General features: G+C 40.1%; 4 protein-coding genes across 4 annotated transcripts; 2 read left to right on the forward strand and 2 right to left on the reverse strand.

Annotated features, from left to right (window-relative positions):
• Positions 1 to 5,788: 5,788 nt before the first annotated feature.
• Positions 5,789 to 8,623, reverse strand: sod2 (superoxide dismutase 2, mitochondrial). The gene is made up of 5 exons (XM_005731008.2): positions 8,479 to 8,623; positions 7,635 to 7,840; positions 7,316 to 7,432; positions 6,513 to 6,692; positions 5,789 to 6,370 (listed from the first exon to the last, which is right to left on the reverse strand). The coding sequence occupies exons 1-5, from the start codon at positions 8,505 to 8,507 to the stop codon at positions 6,225 to 6,227; spliced, it is 678 nt and encodes a 225-aa protein (XP_005731065.1). The 5' UTR covers positions 8,508 to 8,623; the 3' UTR covers positions 5,789 to 6,224.
• A 1,076-nt stretch (positions 8,624 to 9,699) lies between these two features.
• Positions 9,700 to 15,997, forward strand: wtap (WT1 associated protein). Its single transcript, XM_005731007.2, has 8 exons — positions 9,700 to 9,905; positions 10,484 to 10,521; positions 10,649 to 10,704; positions 10,804 to 10,862; positions 11,016 to 11,143; positions 12,131 to 12,309; positions 14,639 to 14,793; positions 14,926 to 15,997. The coding sequence occupies exons 2-8, from the start codon at positions 10,492 to 10,494 to the stop codon at positions 15,582 to 15,584; spliced, it is 1,266 nt and encodes a 421-aa protein (XP_005731064.1). The 5' UTR covers positions 9,700 to 9,905; positions 10,484 to 10,491; the 3' UTR covers positions 15,585 to 15,997.
• A 649-nt stretch (positions 15,998 to 16,646) lies between these two features.
• Positions 16,647 to 20,777, forward strand: acat2 (acetyl-CoA acetyltransferase 2). Its single transcript, XM_005731011.2, has 9 exons — positions 16,647 to 16,845; positions 17,657 to 17,791; positions 17,934 to 18,115; positions 18,487 to 18,604; positions 18,697 to 18,840; positions 18,917 to 19,039; positions 19,143 to 19,297; positions 19,383 to 19,493; positions 19,869 to 20,777. Exons 1-9 carry the CDS (start codon positions 16,650 to 16,652, stop codon positions 20,037 to 20,039), a joined length of 1,335 nt encoding a protein of 444 aa, XP_005731068.1. The 5' UTR covers positions 16,647 to 16,649; the 3' UTR covers positions 20,040 to 20,777.
• Positions 20,778 to 20,818: 41 nt separating this feature from the next.
• tcp1 (t-complex 1) lies at positions 20,819 to 26,625 on the reverse strand. Its single transcript, XM_005731009.2, has 12 exons — positions 26,487 to 26,625; positions 25,921 to 26,006; positions 25,336 to 25,464; positions 24,910 to 25,007; positions 24,708 to 24,818; positions 24,414 to 24,595; positions 23,969 to 24,095; positions 23,477 to 23,652; positions 23,200 to 23,323; positions 21,816 to 22,008; positions 21,554 to 21,717; positions 20,819 to 21,241 (listed from the first exon to the last, which is right to left on the reverse strand). Exons 1-12 carry the CDS (start codon positions 26,557 to 26,559, stop codon positions 21,028 to 21,030), a joined length of 1,677 nt encoding a protein of 558 aa, XP_005731066.2. The 5' UTR covers positions 26,560 to 26,625; the 3' UTR covers positions 20,819 to 21,027.
• Positions 26,626 to 27,996: the final 1,371 nt, after the last annotated feature.

The raw sequence follows: 27,996 nt of genomic DNA on the forward strand, positions 1-27,996 counted from the left end.
ATGCTGTCAACCTCATTTCTGACATAGCTGGTCTAGTCCAATCATCTATCTGCCCAAAATCTCATCTGTCATTCTCCCTTGCAGACACTTTTGTCCAGCCGAACTCTTTGCCTCTCCCATGTTACTCAAGCTCCATGGAAGCCTCCACCTTTATCTCCACCACCAGTGTCTAGACTCCGGGGGTTCCTTCCCCAGTTCCTATCACCGCTGGGATCCGTTCTGCTGTGATGGGCCATTGTAGTCTAATCACCAAACAGCTTGATTGAATTCTGTAAATAAATCATGTTCAGTTCCCTCTAATGATCTCTCCTCATCGAAATGGTTTCAGTGGAAGTGTGCCTCTCACTAAACCATTTTTAATGAAGGAAAACAGGGAGAATAGCCCAAATTACACAAAAGCTGGAATGAAATTCAGTGGCAACAAGTCTTATAGAGTGGTGAATCAAAACTTTACATTTTTGGCTCAAATCATCATCAATCTTCACAGGTACAACAGCAAGTGTCCGTAGTCATCTGTAAAACGCAATGATTTGGCGGCTGCATTTCAGCCAGTGGTGTTGGGGATCTTGCAGTAAAAGCATACCTGGATAAAATAAAATGCACAATGGAACACAATCAATCATGGATTGGCCTCCCCAGAGTCCAGACCGCAGCATTATTGAAGCAGTGTGGAATCATCTTCACAGAAAACAGAACAAAAGGAGGCCAACATGCAAAGAAAATCTTTGACTGTCCTTCAAGAAGCCCGGAGAACTTTTCCTGAAGACTATTTAAAGAAAATACAAGGAAGCTTCCCTGGGAGAGTTAAGACTGTGTTGAAGAATAAAGGTGGGCAGACCAAATATTGACTTTAAAGCTCATTGCAATTGTACAAACTCTATTTTTTTAAGTTATATACTGTATTTCAAGTATGTTTGCACACAATTTAATAAATCTTTGCTCTTATTTCCCATTTCCCTAGCAAAGTCTAAAGAAATTAGGAGTGTTTAGTATTATTAATTGTTTAGAATCAATAAAATGATTTCGATCTTTATTAAATTTTGCAATTTTGTCCCACTGTGAACTTTGAATCTTTTAATCGTGTACACTTCTTTCTATCAAGATGTTGACCTGGTACTAAAAATTCCTTCCCTGTTTTTAAAGCCAGTACACTGTTGTACAGCTGATCCTTGGAGATAATATAGAAGGACACAAGAATTTCTCTGTTCTGTCTAAACACAACTGTCTTTCACAGACAAAGTTGCTACAACCTAGTAGGGTGGCACCATAAACTGTATAAAAAAACATGCAGGTAGTTCTGTTACCAACTGGTTTGTGGATTATTATTGAAAAATATCAGCATAATATTTCTTCTTTAATTTTTCCCGATTTGTTTTGTTTTGTTTTGTTTTGTTTTCAAAATGTATGTCATGAACAAGGGGTGTGCTTGATTGAGAAAACCATAAGGTAAAATTTTCTTCCTTATTCTTTATTCTATATTCTGTATTTTACTCTAAATGTGACCATAAAAAGTAAATATAGTGTACTGCAGAAAAGTAGAAACCATCAACTAAGACTAAGACCCATTAAGAAAAAGTGTGCTGAGTAAGAAGCAGTGTAATTTTTGTCAGACAATTTTATACATTCAGAGAAAACTAAACCCATTTTCTGCTTATAGTCTATAAGAAGCACTTAACAAGTATTTACTCTACTCACAGTTTGACTTATATTTAGAAACTCAGCACGAAGCTCACAGGGTTGTATGTAGTGTGATGAATGCTAATCCTTTAAGAAAGAGAAAGAAAAAACAAGTTGCCCATCACGTTACTGTCTGTTTGCTCTTTTAAAACATTGAAACAATATTTATGTGTTTACGGATTTTCTTCTACAAGACCACCAGGAGCTACATAATTTTGGGCATGGTCACTTTAGACCGGGAATAGCTCCATCCCATAAGGAAGTCAAGTCTGCTGCAGATGAAGGCACCTTATTGTATTTTAATACTCCAGTGTTTGGGTGTCCTCCAGTTTCTCTGTTTCTTTTCAGTTTCTTTCCTCTGACATCCTGAGTACCCAGCCAAAAAGGATCTGCCGAGTGCTGACTCTGTAAAGGAGAAGAGAAGACAGCCAATTTTTGACAGAAAAACTTATCCGCTCTCTTGATTAAATCCAAAGAAATGATTGAATCTCATTCAAGCTTAATTGCCAAGACGAATACTAGAGAAACAGAGGAAGCAGCTTAAAAAAATGATGGATATGGAAAAGGAAAATACATACAAAGAAAATGTCTGAGTTCAAAACTTCTCACTTTTAACATTAAAAGAATACACTACAGGTGTTATATATCCACAAATATAAAAAGTTATCCACGAACTATTGTTCACTTCATAGAGAGAAGGGATCTTAGGTCTACAGTTAGCATCCTTTCATGAGCTACAGTTGGCAGTGTGGTGAACTTTTCATTTTTTAAATGAAGTCAGTGAGCTCGTATGGATTTGTCAAGCTTGGATCAGTCCCACATAAACCCAAATGACCCCAGGCCTGCAGTGATTTATCACACTCTGCTGCCTAAACGATGTCCACAAGCCTTTGGACTCACTGGTGCAAGTGACTATTACATAACTGCAAAGAATTAACCAGACACCGTCACACCCTCTCGCTAAAACAGTCTTTTCCTTTCTTTTCTTTGCAGCACAGACTTTTCACAGTGTTTCACTTGTAGAAATGTCAACGATCACACGAAGCACTACCAGAGGAAGAAGCACATTGCGTGCCTTTCTACTATGTTCAAGTTCTGTTTGTGTGTCTGGTCTTCTTCTTTTTTTTTTAACAAAAATGAGATGGACAAAGTTTCCCACAAAACCCTGCTGCCTGGTTCCTGGCTCGCGGTGCCTGCTGAAGAGCTCCCTCTCTAAAGCACTCAGTTTCAGGCTCAGATCCAAACGGGTGCCCTGAATTTTAGCTCCGTCGCCCTCTCTGCCAGGAACAACGGACGACGAATCCTGGAAAGTTTTACCTCCTTAGTGTTGACACCTCGCTTTTCCAGTCCAAATGGGACAATGACAGCTTGTGTAGGGCAGTTCACACAGAGAAACACCACGGGTCAGCTTTGCTGGTCGGAGGACAGGATGGCGGATCATAGAAATGTGATGACAAAGCTGAAAAATGATTTAGGAGGCAGACAAGAGATTGAAGATGCTGAAGTTTATTCAGGAAGACGTCATATGAAGAGCAGGTCAGGTTTTAGAAGCACACAGATCATTTTTCAGTTAAAGTACAAAATAAACATTTGTTATGAAAATAAAAGAGCTAAGAAATGAGCACATGTGCTACAAGAGTACAGAAGTTTAGTCTTTATCTACTCTTCCCTGAAAGCAGACAGTCCCTGAGGCCTTCAGAGAAGCAAAACAGAAGACACAAGGTCAGGTCATCTAGCTCCAACTCCACCTTCCCTGACCTTTAAAGATCTGAGCAAAAACTGAGAGAGCTCAGCGAACAAAAACGACCCACTTTAAGAACTCTGGACGTTCCCTTGCATGCATCTGTCAGCACTTTGTGTTTGAAAACACAATAAAAGGCTTGAAAAGGGAAGAAAGGAGCAAAGTCTGACTGAATATTATGTTCTTATTTTTGAAGGCTTCTTTGTTTTTCTTCTTTCTTGCCCACCCAACATTTGTGGTTCAAATTTGTGACAACCTTAAACAGCACTGTGGAAGAAAATGTAAAGTCTGCGAGTGTGGAAGTAGAGGCCACAGTTTTAATCAGTAAAGACCAAAGTATTTGTTGGGCACGCATTTCCACCCCAAAGGCCCTGACAATAAAAATCAGGATGCGAGACTCAGCCGCATGCGAGTCTCGCTGCATGCCTGTGTGCGAGAAACCACAACGACAGCAGAACTTGTGTTTCCTATGAAACGTGTGTATAAAAATGTGAAAGTTCATGTCGTTTCTGAAGAAAAGGGGATAGGCAACAAAGCTAAATATATATGCATGTTTGCCTACGTATTACTTGAGTCTTGGATGCACTTTTTTAGGAAAAAGCAGTACAAAGAAGAGGGTAGAGGGGTAAGGAACAAAGGTGGTTTTTGAAAAAGGAGTTAAACTCAGCGACTGAGACGTTTGCTCAAGATTTTCCTCTCTTCCCTTCCAGAAGCTAAAGAAACTATCCTGTGTGAGTTCCATCTTTTTTTTACAACTCGTAGATGAGGGAAATACTTTTTGGCATACTCAAACTTTTACAGAGCAAAAGTAGGCCACATTTAGAGTCATCCTCTCATAAATTTGGAGACTTCTGTTTTTAAAGGCTGGCAATGTCAACGTCACAAATGAGACCAATCCTGTTTGTGTGCTTATGCTTTTCGCTCTGACGAATCCAAATCCTCCTTGCTTTAGTACATAATCTGTTACAAAACCCTGTAAGTCTGCTATTGAAGTTATAGTCCATGCAACGGTACGTTAAACTCATGCTACACCAGTGGGTAATAATAATAACAGTATTTTTCTTTACATTTTGTTTGTGAAATAGGAAATGAGTGCGATTTCATTGTATATAAAGCAAGAACAGAGTTTCAATTCTATTAAAAGTTCATATTTGGTGTGTTCACCTTTAGTCTTTAAAGTGGTCTGAACTCCCTTCACCATGTTTTCTTGTCATTTCTTTTTTCTTCTCCAGACTTTTGAAGGGAAAGCTCTTCTTTGGATGCTGGCTGCCTTTTGTTCTGTTAGTGTCAATAATGTTGAGGTCTGTGCTCTGGGGAGGCCAATGCATGACTGATAGTGATTCATTGTGTGTTTTCCTATCCAGCCATGCTTTTACTTTATTGGTAGCGCGTTTGGGATCATTGTCATCCTGAACAATGAAGCCATTGCCAATCAGATGCCTTCCAGGTAGTAGTGTATGGTGGATCAAAATCTGTTGGCACTTTTCTGCATTTATAATTCTGTGAGTCTTGATAAGATCTCCAACATCAGTGGCTGAATTGAAGCACCAACCATGATAGAGTCTCCACTGTGTTTTACAGATGGCTGTAGACACTTACTGTTGTACAGGTCTTGATTCTTGTGTAATTTGGATTACCTCAGTCTTTTCTCCCCATGAAAAGCCACCCTTCCACTGAGATCATTTCTGATGAAATTTCCATCAACAGCAAGTGGCTTTGTTTTTGTTTGCCCCTACTCACATGAATTTCAGGTAGTCGTCGTCGTCGTCATCTTGTCCAGTTTCATTGAACCAAAACACACAAAGATTTGGCTCTTTGTAAATTAGTTTGCACAGTCCTGTATACACAGCAGGAGCCTAAGCACAAATGTTAAGGGAACACTGCCCTCTTCTGGCAACATTGTAAATAGTAGCACTATGACCAGATGTAGGCATAAAACCTAAAGTTTTTCAGCTTGACAGAATCGTGAGGTTTATATGACCTTTGTTAAGAAATTAAGGTACTTAATGCCTCCCCATTCATGTGCTTATTATACATTTCCTGCCTGGATTTAAATCTTGATTGGACTGAACTCATCTTGGGTGAAACTCTAAAGTGCTAGACGACGACAACAACAACAACAACAACAACAACAACAACCACAACCACCCAATGTTGACATCCATCTTTTAACACCAATTGAGCTAAAATGCATTTGAAAACATGAGCTTCAGTGACCAGTATTCAACACTGCCCTATAATGGGGCCATGAGGATTTAAACTAAATAAAGTTTAAAACTGCATTTTTAACTCCAGCTTCTCTTATAGCTTAGAGGAGGAAAGTGAAATTTTAGACTCTTACAAGTAATGAAAAAAGGAAAGAAAGAAGAATCAAGCTTTTACAACCGTTTTATTACAATTTCTGCTTTTTATTATCATACAGCAAATACAAGGACTGCAATAACATTGTCCGATTTTAGTGTGGCTTAACTTGACTGAGACAGCTATAAGAATATGCACTCATGTTATCTTACACCTAGTATGCCACTCATAAGATGTGAGAATGGCAAAAGCCAGCTTTGATGTTAAAGTTGTCCATTATTGTGCGCTTTCAAAATTACTGGCAGTTGAGAACAGACCAGAGATAAACAGTACTTGCCCGCTAGCTTCAGCTTTTCCACGTACAACATATGTACCAAAAAAAAAAAAATTTTTAAAGACAGTTTAAATGCCAGTTACCTTCTGAAGATTTGAACTGTCATAAGTCTGATTTAATGCAGGCAACTACCCTTTGATCCAAGTCTTAGTGGTTGCTGTGCATCAGCTTCTACTTTCTGGCCATCTGAAGACGCTCACTCACGTTCTCCCAGTTGACTACACTCCAGATAGCTTTCACATAGTCAGGTCGCACATTCTTGTATTGAAGGTAGTAAGCATGCTCCCATACATCAATACCAAGCAGGGGAATGAGACCTAAGCGCCAAAAAAACAAAACAAAAAAAAAAAAAGGAAAAAAATTAATATGAACAGGCCATGTTGCAGTTAGAAGGTCAAGTCGCATTCATTCAATTTAGTTTTATTTATATAGCACCAAATCACAGAAAGTCCAACTGACCTGTTGTCCCCTGCAAAGGATCCTGGTTAGCACAAGCAGCAATGCGAAGTCTTCCACTGTCCTTGTCAAAGCCAAGCCACCCCCAGCCTGAGCCCTGCACAGCCACCGTAACAGCAGACATCTTCTCTTTCATCTTCTGAAAGGAGCCAAAGTCCCGTTTGATTGCCTCCATTAGCTCTCCTACAAAGTTGTCAAACAGATGTGTATGCTTCAGTGAAATGGCACAACACAAATGTCTTGGCTGGAGTGTTTTCAGTGAAAGAAACGTTGCATCATCCAAGTGATGATGCAACCATTCCCCCAACTCTGTCATGAAATTTGACCAGTGGCCATGAGTACTATTCAATTTCCATATTAACAAAACTGAGCTTTAAGCCAATTAGGAAATGGTGCAATTTTCAGTCATTATGCAACAATAAAAAACAAACAAACTCTGCAACCATATTAATCAACTTTTTAACACGTCATAAAATGAAGTTGCACATTCAATAAGAGTCATGTCTCAGAGAAGTGATCTGATTAAAGACAGACAAGATGATATGTTAACTGGCTATGAATAGTTTTAGTCTGGTCATATACAGTTTCATACCACTAGGGGGAAGGAAACTATAATCCTTGACAGACAAGCAAGTTACCAAGTTGCTCAGGCAACTCTGCTAGTTAACAGTTACATAAATACTCATGTATCTAACAGAGACATTTTGTGGTCTCCTGTTGGTTTTAAGTTCAATATCCACTCCCGAGTAGAAAAACAAACAAAGTACAAAACCCTGTTTCAATTTTTGTAAATTTCTCTGTCTTACCTTGTGGTTCGCCTCCACCATTTGGAGAGAGATTTGTCCAGAAGATGGTGTGGTTAATGTGGCCGCCTCCATTAAACTTGAGAGCAGGCTGAAGAGCAACCTGTGTTGTCACGTCTCCTAAAAATGTAAGTCAAATATACACAACATACAGCTTCTGTCAAACTCTTACACATTTATGTTTTGGGGAAATCTTTAAGGAAAAAAAACTAATGTATGTATCAGAATCTTAATTACAACTTCATATAGACAACTACTTTTAAAGTCTTCATTTTCAATTCGAGTTCAAGCGAAGTGAAATATCATGCGACTCTGCCCATACCCTTTGCAAGTGCCTCCTGATACTTCTCTTCTGTAACATTTAGGTTGTTGACATATGTAGCATGGTGCTTGCTGTGGTGCAGCTGCATGATCTCTGCACTGACGTAGGGCTCCAGGGCACCATAGTCGTATGTCAGGTCAGGGAGAGTATGCTTCTGCCTCGATGCAGCTACCTTGCTAATAGTGTGGCTGAGGCTGGCTGCACACCTGAAAACAAATAATGAATCAATACAGCATGAAATAAGGCATGACATCATGAAAATGTCATGACATCAGCAAGAAAACTTATTCAGTTATTTAGGGATACATTCCAACAGAAATTGAGATATACCAAACAGAACTACTTTTAAACTTTAGTTTCCTAATCAACGAGTAATTTGCTAAGGAGCAATTGACAAGGCTGTGCAACTAAGCCGTACCAAATTACTTCCCTGCAGGGTATCAGAGGTAGGATTTTCAGTTAGTTTTAGCTTACTTAAGCAACTGACCTAAATGACTGTTGTTGATACTAGATTTATGCAGCTCTTGAAGCACAGCCATCTACATATTAGTTCATTGAACATATGATACTGGCTCAATATTAAGACATTCGGTTCATAACTTCATGCACGAGTTCATAACAGCATGATTACGCGTTTAATAAACAAAAACCTGTATTTAGTGCGCCATAAGCTAACCTAGCTGAGCTGCCAGTTAGCATTTCGGTTAGCTAAGTGCTAGCTCTCAATAAGCAACTGTCACGTTCAAGAACAACTGCTGCTAGCAGAAGTCAAGAGCCCCCATTCCGTATGCACTTTGAGCGCAGTACACGTACCAAATGCTCAACAATATGACAACAATCTTACCTACGTATTTGTCCAGCTCTGCAAAGCATGTTCCTAATGCTGTTCAATAGACAGAATGAAGGAATACACACGCTGATTACAACTGCCCTTGAAATGTGCAATTTCAAGTTGACAGAGGAGGCGACCGTACCATTACATCTATGCTGTGGGGGTGTCCGGGAATTAGATAAACACAGAGTCAACGGCTACATGTGACAACGATACACATTATTAGAGACACTTGGCAGATGAGAGAGACTGTATTAAAAACGCATCCCGATACTCTGGAATAATAATAATAAAAAAGCTCCTTACCTTCTGTATTATTTTGCATCTCCTCCCTTTAGATATTTTTTATTCTAATCCGTTTAATTTATTGTAAATCTGTTCACTCTGTTTATTTATTGCAAAACAAAGCATACATTTCAAAGGAGTAGTTCTTATTACTGTCTACAAGCATAGTTAAAAAAAGAAAAAAACTAACAGCAGAGAGTCACGTGAACGTTCCCCCGCAACAGTGGAGGCAATGGCGGAGATCGTCTATATTAAGACAGATGGCGCACTAAGAAGCAAACAACGCTTGCTTAAAAGGGAAAACCCTCAGGTTTGAATTCGGAACACGTAATCACTTGTGGTGGACACTAAACTGAGAACAATTCTAGCATCCACCAGAAGTGTCAACTTCATGGAACAACAGGAAGTTATTTCTGCAACTGAAATAAAAAAGAAAATATGGCTTATTATCTCACAATTTCGAGTTATTTTTGATTAAGTCTACATTTCAAGATCCTAAAAAGAACCACTTCTTTCTTCAGTAGCCTAAACAAGTTTCGGTACAACTCACAGTCGATGATGCACCAAAGACTAATGTCAAGGTACACTAAGGCTTTCTCTACTCTAGATTTATTTAATGAATTAATTCAAATAATTAGGTTTATGAAGACTCATAATAATTAAAAATATTTCTTCAAACTACTCCTACCAATAGTACAAAAGGGAGAGCTTTGTGCTGTGTATATATTTAAATACATTTGTTAACATAAATACATTAGTTAATGACTTAAAAACATGCATTCATACAAACTAAGGCTAAAAATACTACAATAAAAATAGTAATGCGGGCATGAATTCATCAAAATCATATAAAAAAATATCTACTGTTTACTGTTATTTGAGGGGTACATTTTATGATCTTAAAATCGCTGCGGAGTGAGAGGTCTCGCTCTTTCCCTCCATCTGTGCTAGAACTCTGCAGTAAGGCAAGTGCGGCGCAGCGCCCAGCTACAGCCATTCTGTTTAGTCGACCGCGAGGAAGATGCTGTTGACCACGCCGAAGCGAGACGACTACAAATAACTTCCCCATAAATTTTAACCAAGTCGCAGGTTCTCGTTTCATAAAGAACCCCTGACGCCAAGAGGACCGAGAAATATCGAAAGAAACTGATCTGGTAAGTGCTTTTTTTTTGATGGCTGAAGGCCCGATATCTGCAACCCAGAACCCGCTAGTTTCAGGAAAAGGAGTGCTAGGGAGGGAGTCATTTCCTTCACCGCCATTTTGTGATAACAAGGAGCGGAAAACAGAGCCAAGACTTGTATGCTGCCAGGCTGGACATAGGGAAATAGTGAAGCTCGGTACTGCTGTTTCGTTACGTGTAGTTAGTTTGCTAACGGAAACAGCTAAACCTTATTAGCAGCCTGGTGTTAACCTTGGTTAGCATATTTTCCATTTCTCGCGGTCCGTTGCTGCTGCTGCTTGTCACACGAGCTAACACAAGGCTCGGCTGCGCTTATAAACTGCTATTATATTAACTTTGATTTAGTTTTGCGGGATAGTTAATGTGTTCCTCACACGCCATCAGGGTCATCTATTAGCTGAAAGGCACCGCTTTTGTACCGAGTTAGCAGAGTTGCTGTACATTGTACTGCGTGTTGATAGCCATCGCGTTAAAAAACATGATGCAGTCCTTCAAGCACACGAGCCCAAGCTGTAATTACTGCTGATCTCCTGTCGCCTTTTTACTTACAGCGTTCACAATGACCAACGAGGAGCCTCTACCCAAGAAAGTGAGTTTCTTTTCTTATTCTAATGTACTCCTTGTAATTTGTTATGTGTCACGACCCTGCCCACCACCCTCCAAATATTCTAATGGGTTTCTTTATGTAACCAATGCTTGGGTTTTCGTTCACACAGGTTCGCCTTAGTGAATCGGACATGAAGACTCTGACCAGAGAAGAGTTGTGTGCAAGGTAGGTAACAGCTCTGCTATTGGTGATTAATAATGTGGTAGGGGGAATTTGGTGTTTTTGTTTTGGATGAGCAGCTAAAACATGCTCTGCCCATCACAGGTGGAAACAGCATGAAGCCTATGTCCAGGTCTTGGAGGCAAAATATGCGGAGCTATGTTGTAAGTACACCTGCTATAAGACATGGTTATGATTTAACCTTGTCAGCATCTCAACAATCACCATGTTTTTGCCTGGTGCTGCTGTCTGTGGCAGTCACTGAAAGGAATTAATCTGATATGTTTTGCATTTCTGCACCGCTTTTATCGCCTCAGCCAATGACGTTCCAGGGCTGAAGGAGTCGGAGGAAAAGCTCAAGCAGCAGCAGCAGGAGTCCGCGCGGAGGGAAAACATCTTGGTCATGCGACTTGCCACCAAGGAGCAGGAAATGCAAGAGTGCACAGTATGTATTTATTCCTCTCATTTTGATTACGCTTGACATGACTGAATAGAATTCAGTTTCTATTTGTCCCACAGTTTGAGTTCTTATAGGAATATTGAGCCCTTCTAACATAACGTTTAAGTGATCTTTTTTTCATTAAGATTTCACGGATAAGAACATGGGTAACCTTGTGAATAAGTAATGATGTTACAGTTTGCTATTAAACAAGTCAAAACTGAGTAATTATTATCCTATATTCTAAATTTGATAATACAAGTTTTCAAAGTGCAAAATAATTTAACTTTTTTACTAAATTTCAATGAATTGAATAATTTGCAACACTCCAGCAGAGAGCGTTCCTTAGTAAACTGTCATGATCATGGAAAAGAGGCTAAAAGTAAATTATTTCAAGACAAGGCATCCTTTGCTCTTGCCAGATTGACAGCTCAGTGGATCAAACAGCTGCTTTATGGTAGCACATGCCATTCTTAAAGTGCAGCTGAGGTGAGCTCAACGCACAGGCTTTAAACTTGGAAACCCTGCAGTCACATTGAAATGGAAAGCATGGGGACACAGTTTTGAACAGAAATGCCAGAATTTTAAGCTAAATGTGTTTGAGACACACACACAAAAAAAAACCCCAACAAAGAATGGTTGATGTCTTCATAACTTTGGCAGGTGAGTTTTTTTGTTGTTGTTGTTTTGGACCAGTCTGATCTCCCCGGGCCTGGAAAGGCAGCTGTCAAATAATTGGAAGTAATTGTTCACTTAGAGATTTTGTCTTGAAAACTTTAGATGGAAGGCAACATGCTTAAATTGTTTGAGTCCACATCAAAAGTTGCCATCAGAAAATTGCGATTTCCAATTTTATACATTTTGTTTATTTTTTAAGAGGGAAAAACACGGCTACTGGAGATCGGAGCCAAACTCAAGAATGTTCTCTTGAACCATGATAAAACACTTGTTTATCTGTTCCTGCCACTGACATGTGTTTGTTGTATCCTGCAGACGCAGATCCAGTACCTCAAGCAAGTCCAGCAGCCGAGCGTGGCCCAACTGCGGTCGTCCATGGTGGACCCGTCCATCAACTTGTTTTTCCTCAAAATGAAGGCTGAACTGGAACAGACTAAAGACAAACTGGAGCAGGCCCAAAATGAACTGAGTGCCTGGAAATTTACACCTGATAGGTAAAGACAATCAAAATAATCCCCCTCAAAAAAACAAAACAAAACAGAAAAGTCAAGACTTCCTCACGCCCCCCACCCTCACTCTCACTGCAGACATGCAGGAACAATGGTGGGGGGGAAGGCTGACAAAGTGCTGTACTCACCACGAGATTCAGACTTTACAGAAAGCCAGTCACTCCCAAAAAAACCAAACAAACCCCAAACTGTTTTTGTACTCTTGCACTGTGCCAGCTACATATCACATAACCTAAAGAGAAAAGACAGTATGGTCAGGTGACACTTGTGTTTCAGCTCTCTCCCCTCGAGTTCCCCTCACCGTCCAAGGGCCTGAAGGAGTCCGGACTGTTCCTGAAGAGGTGGTCACTCGCTTCCCGACGTGGATATGGCCTCCCTGCCCCCGCCGCTCAAACCAGACAGTTCGCTTATTAAATAGGGGGGTTATGGTGGAGGTAATATGGAGGTTGAGTCAGGCAGGGAGGATCCCTAGCCTAAAACGGCAATTGAACATTTTAAAGACGATTCCCATACTTGGGTTAAAAAGACATTAACAGTGGAATAGACCACACAAAGACCTGCTGAGAAATGCAGAGACTGTTTGGACAGTCTAGATACATTCCAGTAATATGAGGAAAGTTTCTAGGATTTAAAAGTAAGACTTTGGGGGAAGAGCCACTAGAAATGACATTAAGACTGTGAGCGGAGCCAGATCCTCGGTCCATCAAGGACTATGGTTCAGGCATGAGGGTCCATTCGCCTGTGTCTTTGAGCATGGGCCTGCACACGGTAGAGTGTATTTACTTGTTTTATTTTGTGACTTGTTTATTTTTATTGGTATTTAATTTGATTTTGTTTCTCTGAAACAAGCACTTACTGCAGTGTGTGTGAGCTAAGAAGCATGATTGGCCTTCCCTGAATACTTGTGTAAAAATATTCACATGGGATTTAATGCCAAATTAAGCTTTGCTTAATTTCTCCTACCAAAACACACTGCTGTAGGTGCACGAAGTCCTGTTTTCAATTTGTGACTAAAGATGTCTTCAAGAAGTCCTGTTATGAGTTTATGAGATTGTATTGATTGTATTTCTGTGTATTTTTGTGATTGACCAAACAATCTTTCCCTCAGCCATTTACACAAATGGATGATTATATTTTCCTTTCTCACCTGTGTAGCACAGCTCTTAGCACTGTTCACGCTGTGAATCCCTCATGGGGTCTGTTTTACTTTTTGTCTTTAAAAAAAACAAAACAAAAACAACAACAATTTTACTCTGCTCTCACACTAAAGTGGGGATGAAATCTGAGCATCTTAAAACACATTTCCTCCTGCAGAGGCAGTAATGGTTATGAGTAAGAATGGAGGAGGGTTCCAGTAAATGATACTGATGTAAATATATAATCATATATTATAATTATAAATAACATTTGTTCTTGATCAGGGTTGTGAGGTACTTTGAAGCTACCATCATCACTTTGCTTACTTTAATATTATGTTACTATTTTAGTGTCTTCTGACTATATAACGTCTTTATTTATAGACCAAATGCATGGTGGGAAAAATGGTTTAAAGCATTACATGAAGTCAGTTATCTTTGGCTTCTTGATTAAGACCTTTTTAAAAGAACAACCACAATACCTACTAATGTAAAATGGTGTGCTGGACTGTTGCCCTGTTTCTTGACCTTTTGTAATGTTGAGAAAGCAGCACCTGAAGCTATTTGAGTTTACTGTTGAAGGACTTACTTTGTGTGTATTTCAAGTGGTTACAGAAAACCTGTGCCTGGTTTTGCAGTGCACATTTGCTTTTTGCTACTCATAGCTAAAGGTTGGTATTTAAAATGTCCTGGGTCACCCTAATATCACACTGCTATGTTACATTTTTTTCATTGTGCTTGTTCCTCACACCCAGTGATGTAGCAAGATTATTTAAAATTGAAAGTTTGCTAGTGACCGAATCGATACCAAAATGCCCACCTTTCCTTCAACATACAGTTAAAGTGTAACACTGTTTTTGAGTTTCAGGAAAGTGGGGACCATTTTCAATACACATCATTCAACTTTTAATTTCACTTGCAGAAAAAAGTGTTTTTTCCATGGATTTTGATATGTGTTTGTACAGGACAGATTTGTGTCAGTGGGTTCCTGATGTTGTTTTGAAGTCTGAAAGATTTAATGACATTTGTGTTTTGGTTAGATCAGTTTACGGACAACCAGGTTGAAGAGTTTCTTTTGACCCTTGGCAAATCGCAAAGTGGGTCAGATCAATGGGACCTCTTTGCCTGTTGTTTGTCTCCTGGTTCACCGTGTGATGTGAGACTTGTTTCCCTTACAGCCAAACAGGGAAGAAACTGATGGCCAAGTGTCGAATGCTGATTCAGGAAAACCAGGAGCTGGGTCGGCAGCTGTCCCAGGGACGCATTGCCCAATTGGAGGCTGAGTTGGCCCTCCAGAAGAAGTACAGTGAGGAGCTTAAGAGCAGCCAAGACGGTGAGAACATTGCATCTATACCCTACAGCCTGGCCAACTGTGACCGTATCTCATATTTGCGCCATTAATCCTGTGACATTTGTGTTCATTTCTGACTTTGTTCTTTGTCTGTTCCTGAATTGTCGATCCCAGAGTTGAATGACTTTATCATCCAGCTAGATGAGGAGGTGGAGGGCATGCAGAGCACCATCCTCGTCCTGCAGCAGCAGCTGAAAGAGACCCGTCAGCAGCTCTCCCAGTCTCAGGGGTCCTCAGCTGGAGCAGGACCCAGTAGGACTTCACCCACTGCCTCCAGCTCATGTGCGGAACAATCCGCTCAGCCCGAGCAGGCCGGCGCACCCTCTGAAACAATGGGCAAAGACTACGGAAGGGTCTTCAATGGTCCAAGCAATGGCAGCTCATCCCAGAGGAGCGAGACCACTACACCCAGCCTGTACCGAGAGGTCAGCAGCACAGAGGAAGACTTTCCCATGTCCCCCATGGTTTCAAGCCCTGGCGAAGCTGAGACCAAACTCTCCAACCACTCAGAGGAAGTGACAGGGAGTCAGACTGCTGCTGGCAGAGTTGGAGGACCTGTGGGTTTCGGTAGCCAGCTGAGTGCGGGGTACGAGAGCGTGGACTCTCCGACAGGCAGCGAGACATCATTGACTCAGCACTCGAATGACACAGACTCCACCACCGACCCCCATGAGGACAAGGCTGCCCTGGTGACCAAGGGCAGCAGGACTGCTGGGTCACGGCACGCTCAGAACGGCCTGGACACCGGGACAAGCGATGGTGCAGTTTTGTAGTGTACTTTGACATGTATTATCTGTTTGTTTGTTTTTCTTTTTTTTTATACCGTATACAGACATAGCAACAAATGCATAGTCTTTAACACAGCACTGCTGTCCAAGATGTTTTGTTTTCACTCTTCTCTCCCTGCCCATCGTGATGCCTCTGTCACATTTGTGTTGCTACACGGGGATATAACAGGAATGGTTTAATGTTAGATTTAAATTGCGTGGATGTTTGATTCTGATGTTTATTTGAGCACGTCTAGGCTGTTCTTCTTTTAGCTCTTGACACTGAAATCAGGCATCTGGTGTAAGTCATTGTCAAAAGTCAGTAAAATCACTGAATTACAGTAGCTTCGCTATATTCTAGGTCATTTTTAGATGTTGACCTGTGTTTTCTTTCTTCTTTTTTTTTTTTTTTCTTTTTTTTTAGTGCAATTTTAATTTTTCATTGGCAAAAAAGACCCATTCGGTTAAAAAAAAAATTTCTGTTGAAATGTGAGTAGTTCATATGCGATGTTCATATTATTCTGACTTCAGTCCTTTTCATGTACTGACCAAATACCAATAAAGATTTTTAATACTATGGTGTGAAACCTATTATTAACTAAATTAAATGTGGAAACTCATTATTTCATGTAGCCTTATAATCGGATGAATCAGAGGAGACATAAATATGTAAAAGGACTTGTGTAATTTATCTTACAACCTGTGACAAAGCAGCATTTTCCCATGACTTGTGTTATTACCACAAAACAAAGGTTTTTGAGCTTGAAAAAATTTAAGCACTTTTTAAAAATGTTTAAGAACCAATAAAACTCATGTGCCTTATGAAAATAAGATTAAAAGCTCTGTTATACAATGTAAATTTCAGGCATCAATTGGTTAAAATTGGGTCATGCTAAGAAGTAGAAAAAGGTAAAACATGGGGTGTTAAAGTGCTTATAAATTTAAGTGCAAGCTTAACATGGCAATAATCCAATGGACTGTAAATATAAATAAAATATTAAATAGACTCCACAAAACATCCAAGGTGGATAAAGGTATTTTTTATGAATAAACATTTATCCTCCCAACCATATGGTGGCGCTGTGGCTCCCCGCCCCCTTCTCAGTTACACTTGTAGAAAAACAGACGTCCACGCACTGTCAACAGCGCAGAGCCAGTGTGCAGACAGGAACCAGCACTCTGAGCGAGGACTCCAGCTTCAAACACCTGCTTGCCAACATGAGCACCGACAGTGTCGTCATCGTTTCTGCCGCCCGGACGCCGATTGGTAAAGCCTAAACCACAATAAGTAAAAATATTCATTAAGCGGAGCTCGCCCAACGTTGCTGTAATGCGGCTTACTGATACAGACAGATAGCTGTACTGATTTCTGTTGTTAATACCTTTTTCGTTGCTAGCTTGTTTTGTGTATAGCATACTGCGTATATCCTGTACTATTTATATTAGCACTAGCAGCTTTTGCTTGACATTTTTTTAATTTCCTTAATTGGATCGTGTCCTTCAGTTCACGCCAAGTCATGCAGACCTGCTATTGGCTCGCTCTTATGTCTAGTGTTTTGCTGTCACTGATTGGTTCACTGGTCATAGTGCCACGGAGCACGAGACTGCTACCATTGGCTACCTACAACGTGCACGCTGTGTGGAGCAAGATGGGCGTGATTTCTTACCAGGATGTGATTATTTTTAAATTTGGCATTAAATTCAGTCATTTACCAAATTTTACTATGTGTATTATTTTATTCTCTGCAGATATAAACGAAATAAAAAGTCTTGATTTTGCAACTCTAACTTTGATATAGAGTTGAATTGGAATTAATAACTGGTAGTTTTTTCATCTGCATTGTCTTGATCTGGTTTTAAGCGTTTAAATTAAATATGTTTTGACTTTTGGAAAGCTGGCTGGACTTTTCAGGGGCTGAAATTGTCAGATTGTCTGAAAACATTCTTATATTCTATTTTGAATAGACTTAAATATACCTTACTGGTCTAAAACTGTTACCAGAATGACTCACCGTGTAAATAAAAACATTTTGGAGTTCTTTACTTCTTCGTAAAACGAACTTTCCATTTTTATGAAGGGTCCTTGAACGGTGCTTTGTCTACGGTGCCTCTACATGACCTGTGTTCAGCAGTGATCAAGGACGTCCTGAAGCGGGCTGGGGTGAAACCAGATGAGGTTTCTGAGGTTATCATGGGACATGTCCTAACAGCAGGTAGAAACTGTTGAACAAACTAAGATAAAAGGAAGGCAGATTTGGGAATATCTACTGAACATCAAAGATTTGACATGTTTGGCAATACTTCCAGCCAGTCATGAGCCTTCTATAATTACATTTTTGCTTCTCTCTCTTTGAGGTCATGGGCAGAATCCAACACGTAAAGCCAGTGTTGGAGCAGGTATCCCCTACCCTGTCCCGGCCTGGAGCTGCCAGATGGTGTGTGGCTCTGGGCTAAAGGCTGTGTGCCTGGGAGCTCAGTCCATCCTGACTGGAGAGTCCACTGTGGTGGTGGCAGGAGGCATGGAGAGTATGAGCAGGGTAGGTAATGAATGAGGAAGAAAGATATGAAAATGGAAACCGATCAGATTGTTTAGAGATTTTTAAAGTTTATTGTGAAAGTATGACAGTATGTATACTTGTACAGTATGACAAATTGTTCAATTTGAACTTGTGATATCTACTTGACTGGTATATATACCGCTTTTTTACTCAAAGGACTTTTCTAAAATGAAGCTGAATGTACTCCCATGTTATAGGTTGATTATTTGTGCTAAAAGCAGTTGAGTAGGTGTACCTAACAAAGTGGCCAGTCAAGCTTACCAATTCACTATTTCACCTGTGAACCTGTGTAAACAGGTAGAATCTCAGCATAAGAAACAATCTGCTTGTTTTCTTCTTTGTATACTCAGGCTCCTCATACAGTGCATATGAGAGCAGGAGTGAAGATGGGCGATACCTCCCTGCAGGATTCCATGGTGGCAGACGGCCTGACGGACATCTTCCACTGCTACCACATGGGAATCACGGGTTAGGATGTGGATCTGTTTTCACACAGCAGCCGGTGGTTGTATGCTGCATTGTATCACTCATTACTTCTTGTTTGATTCTTCTTTTATCAGCTGAGAATGTTGCAAAGCAGTGGGGTGTCAGTCGGGAGGAACAGGACAGGTTTGCTGTCAAGTCTCAGAGCAGAACAGAAGCTGCACAGAAGGCGAGGTACTTTGATCAGGAGATTGTCCCCATCATGGTGCCATCCAGAAAAGGTAGGTTTCTAATCCACAGTTCTATACGACAGTTATGATGATGCATAAAGTGCAAACATGTTTCTCTGACCTTCAGGTCCAGTGGAGGTGAAGGTTGATGAGTTTCCTCGGCATGGTAGCAACATGGACAGCATGTCAAAACTCAAACCCTGCTTCGTCAAGGACAGCAGCGGTACTGTCACCGCAGGAAATGCTTCAGGTTCCAGGGTTATTCGTGAACCACCACTTACACTGAGATATCTGCCAGCAGGTTGGAGCAGAATTACACTGATATTTTGAAACCTGCTTTTATCTCTTCATAGGTATAAATGATGGAGCAGCAGCAACTGTTCTGATGAGCCAATCAGAGGCTGCGCGGCGTGGCATAAAACCAATGGCCAGAATTGTATCCTGGGCTCAAGCTGGTCTCGACCCTTCTATCATGGGAACGGGACCAATACCAGCCATTAGGAAAGCGGTGAGAATTTTACAGCGATCAAAATATGATAATAGGAATTTTATTTATATATCTTTTACTACTTACAACTTTCATTTCCTCCCAGGTTGAGAAAGCAGGCTGGCAGCTGGACCAGGTCGACTTATTTGAGATCAATGAAGCATTTGCTGCACAGTCAGTTGCTGTGGTCAAAGAGCTTGGCCTGAATGAAGAAAAGGTGATTCTTAACCGTATTATTGTTTTTTGTATGTTTTGTTTTGGGGTTTTTTTTTTTGTATGTTTTTTGTAAGAAAAGACCATATGAATTGGAAAGCCTGCTGTGCTGTGATCCCTCAAAAAAGTTTCTGCAGTGGTTTCAGCTCATGGCAAGAAAAGATATATTAATCATCCATGGGATCGGTATGCTGCGCTACAGATACAAACACATAATTATACAAAAAACATTAAAAAGTAAGTAAACTTACTTTTTAAAGTTTTTAATGGTATACTGTAATTGTGCAACAGGTGCAATTACAGTATACCATCTTTCATCTGGTTAGAATCAGCCTTAAAGAGTAAGTGATGTTAATCATCCCTGTCCCTTTCTCTTCAGGTAAATGTGAGCGGTGGTGCCATTTCTCTGGGCCATCCTATTGGCATGTCTGGCTGCAGAGTGCTGGTGACCTTGCTGCATGCTCTCCAGAGGACCGGAGGGCGTAAGGGAATCGCATCTCTCTGCATTGGTGGAGGAATGGGTATCGCCATGTGTGTAGAAAGAGTCTGAGACATGTACCTCTGTGCTGTTTAATATATTGCACTTGATCTCATCTTATTTTTTTTAATGGCTACTGAAAATCATTGTTTACACAACAGGGTTAATACGCAATAGAAAGTTTACTTATCATCTTTACATCACAACACTTGAGGCAAAACTGAGTGTGTGCTGCAATTCTCACTGTGATCTTCATTTTAAACTCAACTGTCCTCAGGTTTTAGCTTTTGAATTTTGTGAATTAATGATAGAAGTCTTGTCAGTACAAATATGTAACTCTAGCATATACTGATGGCTAATGTGTAATACCAGTAGCAGCTTAAATATAACAATGCTGGTAATATGACAGAGCCCATATTACATTCAGTAGTTGTCAAGCAGACAACTAATACTGTTCCATTTAAAAACCAGCTGCTATCAGTTACTTATACAGGCAAATAAGGTTTAACACTAACTCTGTAAAAGATAGTTTTTAGTACCAAGTATGGACAAACATGTTACTGTCTCTGAAGAATGTAATTTATTCCTAATCTTATAGGATTTTAAATACGCTTGCTCTAAAAACCTGAACATTCCAGTATCTTCCCATGTGGAATTAAAGGGACCTTCTCAAATTGCGTAGGCATTAGCCTTCAAACAGAAAAGTGCCATAAGTATGCTTGCCTTCTTAAACCTCATGCTTCCTGTACTTGGGCATGTCTGCAGATATTTTTCCTGTAATCTGAGAAATTAAAGATTTATAAACTTGAATGTGTTTGAAAGTTATTATGAAGGGACTACTCCATCACTCATTTACAACCATCTGAGCTTTATTAAGTGTCCAAAAAAAAAAAAAAAAAGCAATCGCTTACAGTTCTTCTAGAAGACAGAGCTCCAAGGCAGAGGGAGTGGGAGAACAGTAAACAGGCAACGTGCACAGCCTACACTAGAGCAACAGCCATGGAGAGCTTCTCGAGTATAAATACAGAAGTTGAATCTATTGGGACCAATTTGGAGCCTCTTAACCCTGCAGTGATCCAGACTCCACAGCTTCCTGGTACGAATGCCCGCCCTCCTTCGGCTCTGGGAACAGTTTGATAAGGTCATCGATGCGGAGGATTGTGATGGCAGCTTCAGTGGCAAACTTGAGGCTCTTTGTCTTAACCATCGTGGGTTCGTACACACCGGCCTGACGGTTATCTCTGGGTTTGCCATTCACCAAGTCCAGACCAATCCTAAAGGACAAGGAATCCAAAATATGCAAATTCACTTAGCGTCCAAGACAGATTAACTTCAAAATAAAATCTTACTTTCATACAGTTCTGTCTAAAAAATATATATATAATCTAAAAAATCTGGCATATTTAAACAGTTTAAAGACAAAATAGGAAAATCTAACAGCAGATTAACTTTAGGATCAAAACTGACTGAGAAGGAACCAGAGACAAACCACTGACAGTGTAATTACATGTTAGTAGTGTGCTCGTTTAAGGACTAACTGAATGGAAATGCCTAATAAACAAACTTGCAGCTGAGGTAAGACTCACCACTTGAGATTCTTGCGTTCAGGGTTAACCTGAGCCTCATTGTGGAAGGCCCGCAGCTTGGCCACCAGGTCAGTTGAGTCCTGTGCTGCGTTCACAGCCAGCGTCTTGGGGATGACGAGGAGAGATCGAGCAAACTCTGCAATAGCCAGCTGCTCTCTGGAACCCTAGAGAGATTGAAGCAAATTGATGAGCACAATTTACTTTAATTAAAAAAAATAAATAAAAAGCATCAACCGCAGATTCCCAGCAGCTGCTAGCTCACCATGCTGGTAGCATAGTTCTCCAGATAAATTGACAGGGCTGCCTCCACAGCACCTCCTCCGGGCACTACAGACTTTGACTCCAGCACCCTCTTGACCACACAGAGAGCGTCATGCAGTGAACGTTCCATCTCGTCACACATGAAGTCATTAGCTCCACGCAAAATGATGGAGGCTGATGTGCGTGCTTTGGTACTGAGGGGAAAGCAAGTCAGGAAATATAGTGATCAGAATGAGAATCAACTCTAGATGTAGAAACAAAAAAAGGACTTTAAAATCAAATACAAAATTATCAAATCCAAAACTAGAACTTTATCCCCTGCAACAAACTTTGTTTTTAGAGACAAGAAGACGAGCCAAACCAGTCCTTTAGGTCTGTAAACTTTCCCTGAATATTCAAGGAAAATGTAGTCCTCACTGAATCCTCACATTTCATGTTAATGTAACATGAAGTAGGTTACAAAATCTTGCATAAGGCATCTGACATCAGTTACAGACTCATTCTGGAAGTCACTATCTCTGAAATAACTTCTGAGGCTCTCAACTCATCTCTTAGCCATATTTCTTGGCATTTGACTGATATATTTTTTTTGTTTGTTTGTTTGTTTGTTGGTCCACGTCCACCATATGCTGTGCTATGAATGCAATCAATTTGTTTCCAGTTGTCATACAATGGTTTACAAACCTACAGCAACTCATTCAAGTTAAACTGGGCCAACACGCAGTATCAGAATAAACAGAGAAACCCAATACCCTAGCAGTATTGAGGCTCTAAACCAATTAATGCTAAACTTGAAAATATATGGCTCATTCAAACTGACCATGCCATTCAATTACTTCCAATTTTTATCAGAAAAATGTGAGCCTATTCCAAATGGCTTTGTATTATTCATAATCACTCAAAAACAATACATGCAAACACATAGTTGTCTCATCTGTAAACATCACACAGTCCTGACTTTTTCAAAGCTAACTGCCGGGATAAAAAAAACAAAAACGAAAAACTGGAAGCTGCCAGTGCTGCTCCTCAGCCTCCCAGCAAAATCTAAGCTATTTTTAGAAAAGTCACTGAGACAAACTCAGATTTTGAGTAGATACACCAATGGAATCAATTTCAAAATCCTGCATTACTGTTTTACTCAAAATTACTGCATTTACTAATTTGGGTGACTATGCCACGCACCTGGCAGGGTGACGACAATACGACATCAGCCTTTAATTAACAAAAACAAAAAAAAGGAGGGGTCTTATGTGGACAATTATTGTACAAGGGAAAACCCTCAACTTTTGCCAAAGCTGTAGAAGAAGTGCACTTAATTAAATCCTTTATACTCATGCAACTGCAACTCACCACTACTCAAGCAGCTGCTAGTTCTTATTTCTTACTTTTTGACAAGGATGAGCTCGTCATCACAGACGCGCTCCTGCACAACCTCCTCAGCTTGGCCAAGCATAGTGGCCTCAAACGTCTCCTCTCCTTCCAGATTGGTCAGAGAAGGGCAGATGGTGGCTATGAATGGACAAACACACACAAGGTCAAACATGAATATTTGCTGGTGGAAACTCTAAATTTAAGTGTGTGACAGACGCACCTAAATGCATACGTGAATATTAAAAGCAGTAAATGCCAATCGACACAAACTGCAGCTTACTTCTTTCTTACCTCCTGTTGCCTTTGCGATGCGTTTGAGGTCCCTCTTCAAAACTCGTCTAACAGCCATGGCTCCTACATCCACAAAATACTTCAAACACATGTCATCAATGCCACCAGTCGTCAGTATAACATTTGCGCCTGATGCCAAAATCTTCTGGATCCTCTCCTTGGTAATATCAGATTCCCTGCAACCAACCAAAAATACATATTTAGTTTTACCTCCACATTTCCTTTGTTTTGAGCTTTGTTATCAGTTTCACAATAAGCTGCAACACTTTAAACAGTATATTTATAAAGGCATGCTATGCACAAAGTGTCCAGCCAACATTAGTAGTCATGCATCTCAGGGAAGAGCTGCTGCCTTCACATGTGGCTGCTTATGATATCTCCCACGCGTATCACTGTGTCAGCTAATGATGAAGCAACACAGTAAATTTAATGGGATGATTCTTAAAAATGTGTCTGTTTAAAGAAAAAGAAAAAAAAATGTTCAAAAATCACCTTTGTCTGATCTGGTCGAGCTTCTCTGGGTCATTAATAATAACTTGCACACCCATCTTCATTTTGGTCTTCTGCAGGCTGAAGTCCAGGCAAGCGATCTTGGCATTAACGACACGCTTCACCATGCCTGTGACACAATATATCATTTTAAAAATCCAAAGGACAATAAAAATTTATTATAAAAACAGTTACAAAACTGTTTGAAGGGAAAAACGGTCCCTGAACTATTCTACTGTCAGGCCAAAAGAGGCTTTGCCGCAGTTCACAAACTGCTGTGACTACCTTTCTCTTAGCCATGGTTACTGTCTCCCACGCGTATCACTGCATACACCATCAGGAAAGACATAGCAGCAAATTTAAATGGGAGTCTAATCAAAAGAAATCACCAACATCCTCACTTTTTACACTTAAAATCCATGAATTTCAGGCTTCGTGACAGACTTACCTTGTGAACCGACTGTGCAGTTCACTGCATACCCGTTGACCAAGAAGCTCTCCTTCTGACTGCGGCCATGGGCTTTCAGCACATTAACTGAGTTAATAGGATATTTAGCTACCCCCTTGCTGTCCACAAACTTCACAGCCATGGCAGCATCCACCACCATGTTAGCAAAGAAGTCTGCATCACTGAAGGCTTGGGTCAAGGCAATTACTTTAGAGAGTGAGAAAAGCTTTCTGCACATGCAAAATATAAACACTGGTAAATTTTGCTGATTTCCTGCAAACAAATAAAGGATACACTCCGATGATTTTGGAAGACATGGAGGTCTTAGCGGCGTTGATTAAGCATTCTCTTCCCAGGTCGTCTGTTCCAATAGTGAGATTCTCATTAATGTAGCGGACTGCTTCTCTAAAAGATAACGACAAGTTTGAGCATCACAAAACTGCAACAGATCCTAAATGATCTTATTTGGATGATTTTACATTTAACATCATCTCACTTGCAAGCCAGACGGTATCCACTGATGACTGATGTGGGATGAATCTTCTGCTTCACCAGCTCATCGGCACTCTTGAGCAACTCTGCAGCAAGAATTACCTGAGAAAAAGCAACGCAAACAATGCGAGCTAAAATATGGGAACAAGCTTAATTTTCTATCAACAATAAAACTCAAAAGATACGGATCATGCACTGTACCATCATTTCTTTAAGAGTGGCAGAAATGAGGCTGCTCGACCCTTTCAGATCATGATGGACAGTTTCTCTTTCCTGTTAGCATAGCCACACACCCGTAATAAGAAGCAGGTGCATAGTACTAAAACAGGATGCTGCAATTCAGTTTCTGAAGCTCTGTATTATGTAAAATCCAACAAATTAGCTGCTAAAACATTCACAAACACCAGTGGAGCTAGTGGTAGCTACTCACCACAGATGTTGTCCCATCGCCGACCTCCTTGTCCTGCAGATCAGCCAGTTCACACAGGACCTTTGCAGCTGGGTGCTCCACTTCCAGCAGCTTCAGGATGGTTGCTCCATCATTGGTGATGGTCACGTCCTGTCGAAACAACCACAAAACACGATTGATAAGCAACTATGGCTTTTACGTGGTTATTATAGTTTCTGCCTCGTGATCTAAACCTATGCACTGGTTGATGTGGGAACAGCAATTTGAGTATATATTCTCCAGGCCATGAAAGGCTTTCAATATGTAAAGTCTTAACATCAATTTTTAAAGCACTGGGTAGCAAGTGTAAAGCTCCTGAGACTGGTGTAATATGTTCAGTTTTATTGGTTTTTGTAATTAGTCTGGCTGTTGCATTTTGCACAATCTGAAGTTGATTTAATACTTTCTAAGCAACACCTGTTGGAAGTCCAAAAAGATAGTATAACAAAGAAGAAACTATCATTCATGCTGCTGTTTAAGTGTCAATAAAACTCGTGCATGTATTCCATCTTGTTTCTAGAGACGTTCATTCCTCTTTTCTCCAGTGAACACAAACGTGATACTGACCCCGATATCGTCCACCAACATCTTGTCGAGGCCAACGGGTCCGAGCGAGCTCTTGACGATGTTGGCAATGGATGCAGCGGCCATAACTGCAGAAGCAAAAAGGAAACTGTAACTAGCGAGTGTGAAGCAAAAAGTTCAATGCATCTAAAGATACTAGGCACATCCTTTGACCTTTCGGACCTCAGTCAGAGGGATATGCTGTCATTTCATTCAGAGAGGCGCACATTCAGCTCGCCACACCTTCAGACCATGACAGAGTTTTTCTATCCCATTAGCATAACCCTCCATTCATTGTAGTACGAGTGGACGGTACTAAAATGGGATTAGACAATTGCAACACGTGCTGCAGTTGAGAAAGAATAGATTTGCAGTGTTGTAGTATAATGATAATACTACTAATAATATTAGTAATAGACAGGAAGCACAATCTCTAAGTTAACATTAGCTAGCATTAGCGTGATCCACACGTGTGTTGCATAAAACCGTTCTCTTGCCCGTTATAATAAACACATAGCAGAAACGCTAATTTTATCTGACCTACAAAGTCAAGCAGCGCATAAACTCACCATTTTGAGTGCGAACAGATTGGCCAGTTGTCCTCTGGCCGAGCACATTTAACGGACCATCTAATAGCGACATTTTTGGACCACCGTACAACCAAGAAGAAAGGAAGCGGCGCAGTGCACTATGGGTAAACCGGTACTGGAAAGAAGGTTCGAGAAGAAAATATCTTAAAAATCTCGATCTTTTCAGTATGAGAGCTTTTAATTGTGTGGTAGAACTCGCTATTAAATGTTTTACATTTTTTTTCACGTGATGTCGTTCCCTTTTTAAATTACAAATCAACGTTTTTGTTGAGTCATTTCTTATAAACGTCATTTCCCAGCATGCCCTAAAACAGCCGCGCCGCGCCCTAGTTCTTCTTCTTGGTTTTTCCGAAGCTCTAAAGCTGTTTGTGCGCACGCTACGGTTGATACTGTTGTTATGCGGATGAATATCCTATTTCTTTTTCGTTAGTTTCATGCGGCATTTTCTTTATTTTTGTATTGAAAGATGAATATTTGTTTGTATTTATTTTTGGTCAGTACATCAACAGAAAGTCCAAACTATTTGAATTAATTTTATATTTGCTTTCACTCACAAATTCCATATACTCAACAATTTCATAATATGCTTAGCGACGAGACAAATTAGTTGCTTGGAAATAATATATTAGAGATGATATTTCCATTTCAAGCACATTTATTTTCGAATGAATTAAATATTTTTATTTACAAAGTCATGATGAAACGAAAGTACACCCTCTTTAAATTCTGTTTTACATATCAGGATAATCTAGTCCTTAGCAGATCTTAAAATTAGGTAACTACAACCTCAGATTAATTGTAAAACATGACATATGCCGTTATTTTTATTTATCAAAAACTAAGCCAAAATGAAGAGTGAAAGCAGTGAGTGGAAATCTAAGTACACCCTCACTTTAAGAATTAAGAGGGAACAAGTATGACATGTTTGGAAGAAAAAGAAAAGCCTCTACTTTATATAAAATAAATAAATAAATAAAAAACCAGGATGGCAGCATGGTTTATATTTGCAAAGCTGCATTTGAACATACCTCAAACCAAAAGTCAAGTATGCGGTGGAAGGGTGATGATTTGGGCTTGTTTTGCAGTCACAAGGCCTTGACATCTTGCAGCCACTGAGTTGACCATGAACTCCTCTATGTAACAAAGCATTCTAGAGTCAAATGTGAGGCCATCTGTCTGACAGCTAAAGCTTTGCCAACTTGAGTTATGCAGGACACAGGTCCCTACACAACAGCAACTCTACAATACAATGGCTGAAAAAGAAAAGAAGCAAGTTGCTGAGATGAGGCAGTCAAAGTCCAGAGCTCAGCTCAAAGGTTCATGGGGTGTAGTTTTTATTATTATTATTAAATTGTTTTAAACACACTTTAGAATTTTGGCTTAGTTTTGACTGCTCAGCTATAAAAGGCTGACTGGGGTATTGTTGTCAACTAGCCAGGAAGAGCGGACACATAAGTTTGTGAATGGAATAACTTAAGAATGAGGTGAT

Source organism: Pundamilia nyererei, unplaced genomic scaffold (assembly GCF_000239375.1).
Source record: "Pundamilia nyererei isolate P.nyererei 1_Seehausen unplaced genomic scaffold, PunNye1.0 scaffold00041, whole genome shotgun sequence".
Lineage (NCBI taxonomy): Eukaryota > Metazoa > Chordata > Actinopteri > Cichliformes > Cichlidae > Pundamilia > Pundamilia nyererei.

Coding starts and splice junctions, on each gene's coding strand:
- sod2 (XM_005731008.2), bottom strand. CDS start 8,507: ATGCTTTGCAGAGCTGGACAAATACGTAG. Junction 7,841..8,478: donor AGAGCTGGACAAATACGTAG/GTAAGATTGTTG, acceptor ATTTGTTTTCAG/GTGTGCAGCCAGCCTCAGCC. Junction 7,433..7,634: donor TCAGGAGGCACTTGCAAAGG/GTATGGGCAGAG, acceptor TTACATTTTTAG/GAGACGTGACAACACAGGTT.
- wtap (XM_005731007.2), top strand. CDS start 10,492: ATGACCAACGAGGAGCCTCTACCCAAGAAA. Junction 10,522..10,648: donor AGGAGCCTCTACCCAAGAAA/GTGAGTTTCTTT, acceptor TCGTTCACACAG/GTTCGCCTTAGTGAATCGGA. Junction 14,794..14,925: donor GCTTAAGAGCAGCCAAGACG/GTGAGAACATTG, acceptor TGTCGATCCCAG/AGTTGAATGACTTTATCATC.
- acat2 (XM_005731011.2), top strand. CDS start 16,650: ATGGTGGCGCTGTGGCTCCCCGCCCCCTTCTCAGTTACACTTGTAGAA. Junction 18,116..18,486: donor GCATGGAGAGTATGAGCAGG/GTAGGTAATGAA, acceptor TTGTATACTCAG/GCTCCTCATACAGTGCATAT. Junction 19,040..19,142: donor CACCGCAGGAAATGCTTCAG/GTTCCAGGGTTA, acceptor ATCTCTTCATAG/GTATAAATGATGGAGCAGCA.
- tcp1 (XM_005731009.2), bottom strand. CDS start 26,559: ATGTCGCTATTAGATGGTCCGTTAAATGTGCTCGGCCAGAGGACAACT. Junction 26,007..26,486: donor ATCTGTTCGCACTCAAAATG/GTGAGTTTATGC, acceptor TTGCTTCTGCAG/TTATGGCCGCTGCATCCATT. Junction 23,653..23,968: donor CTCGACCAGATCAGACAAAG/GTGATTTTTGAA, acceptor GGTTGGTTGCAG/GGAATCTGATATTACCAAGG.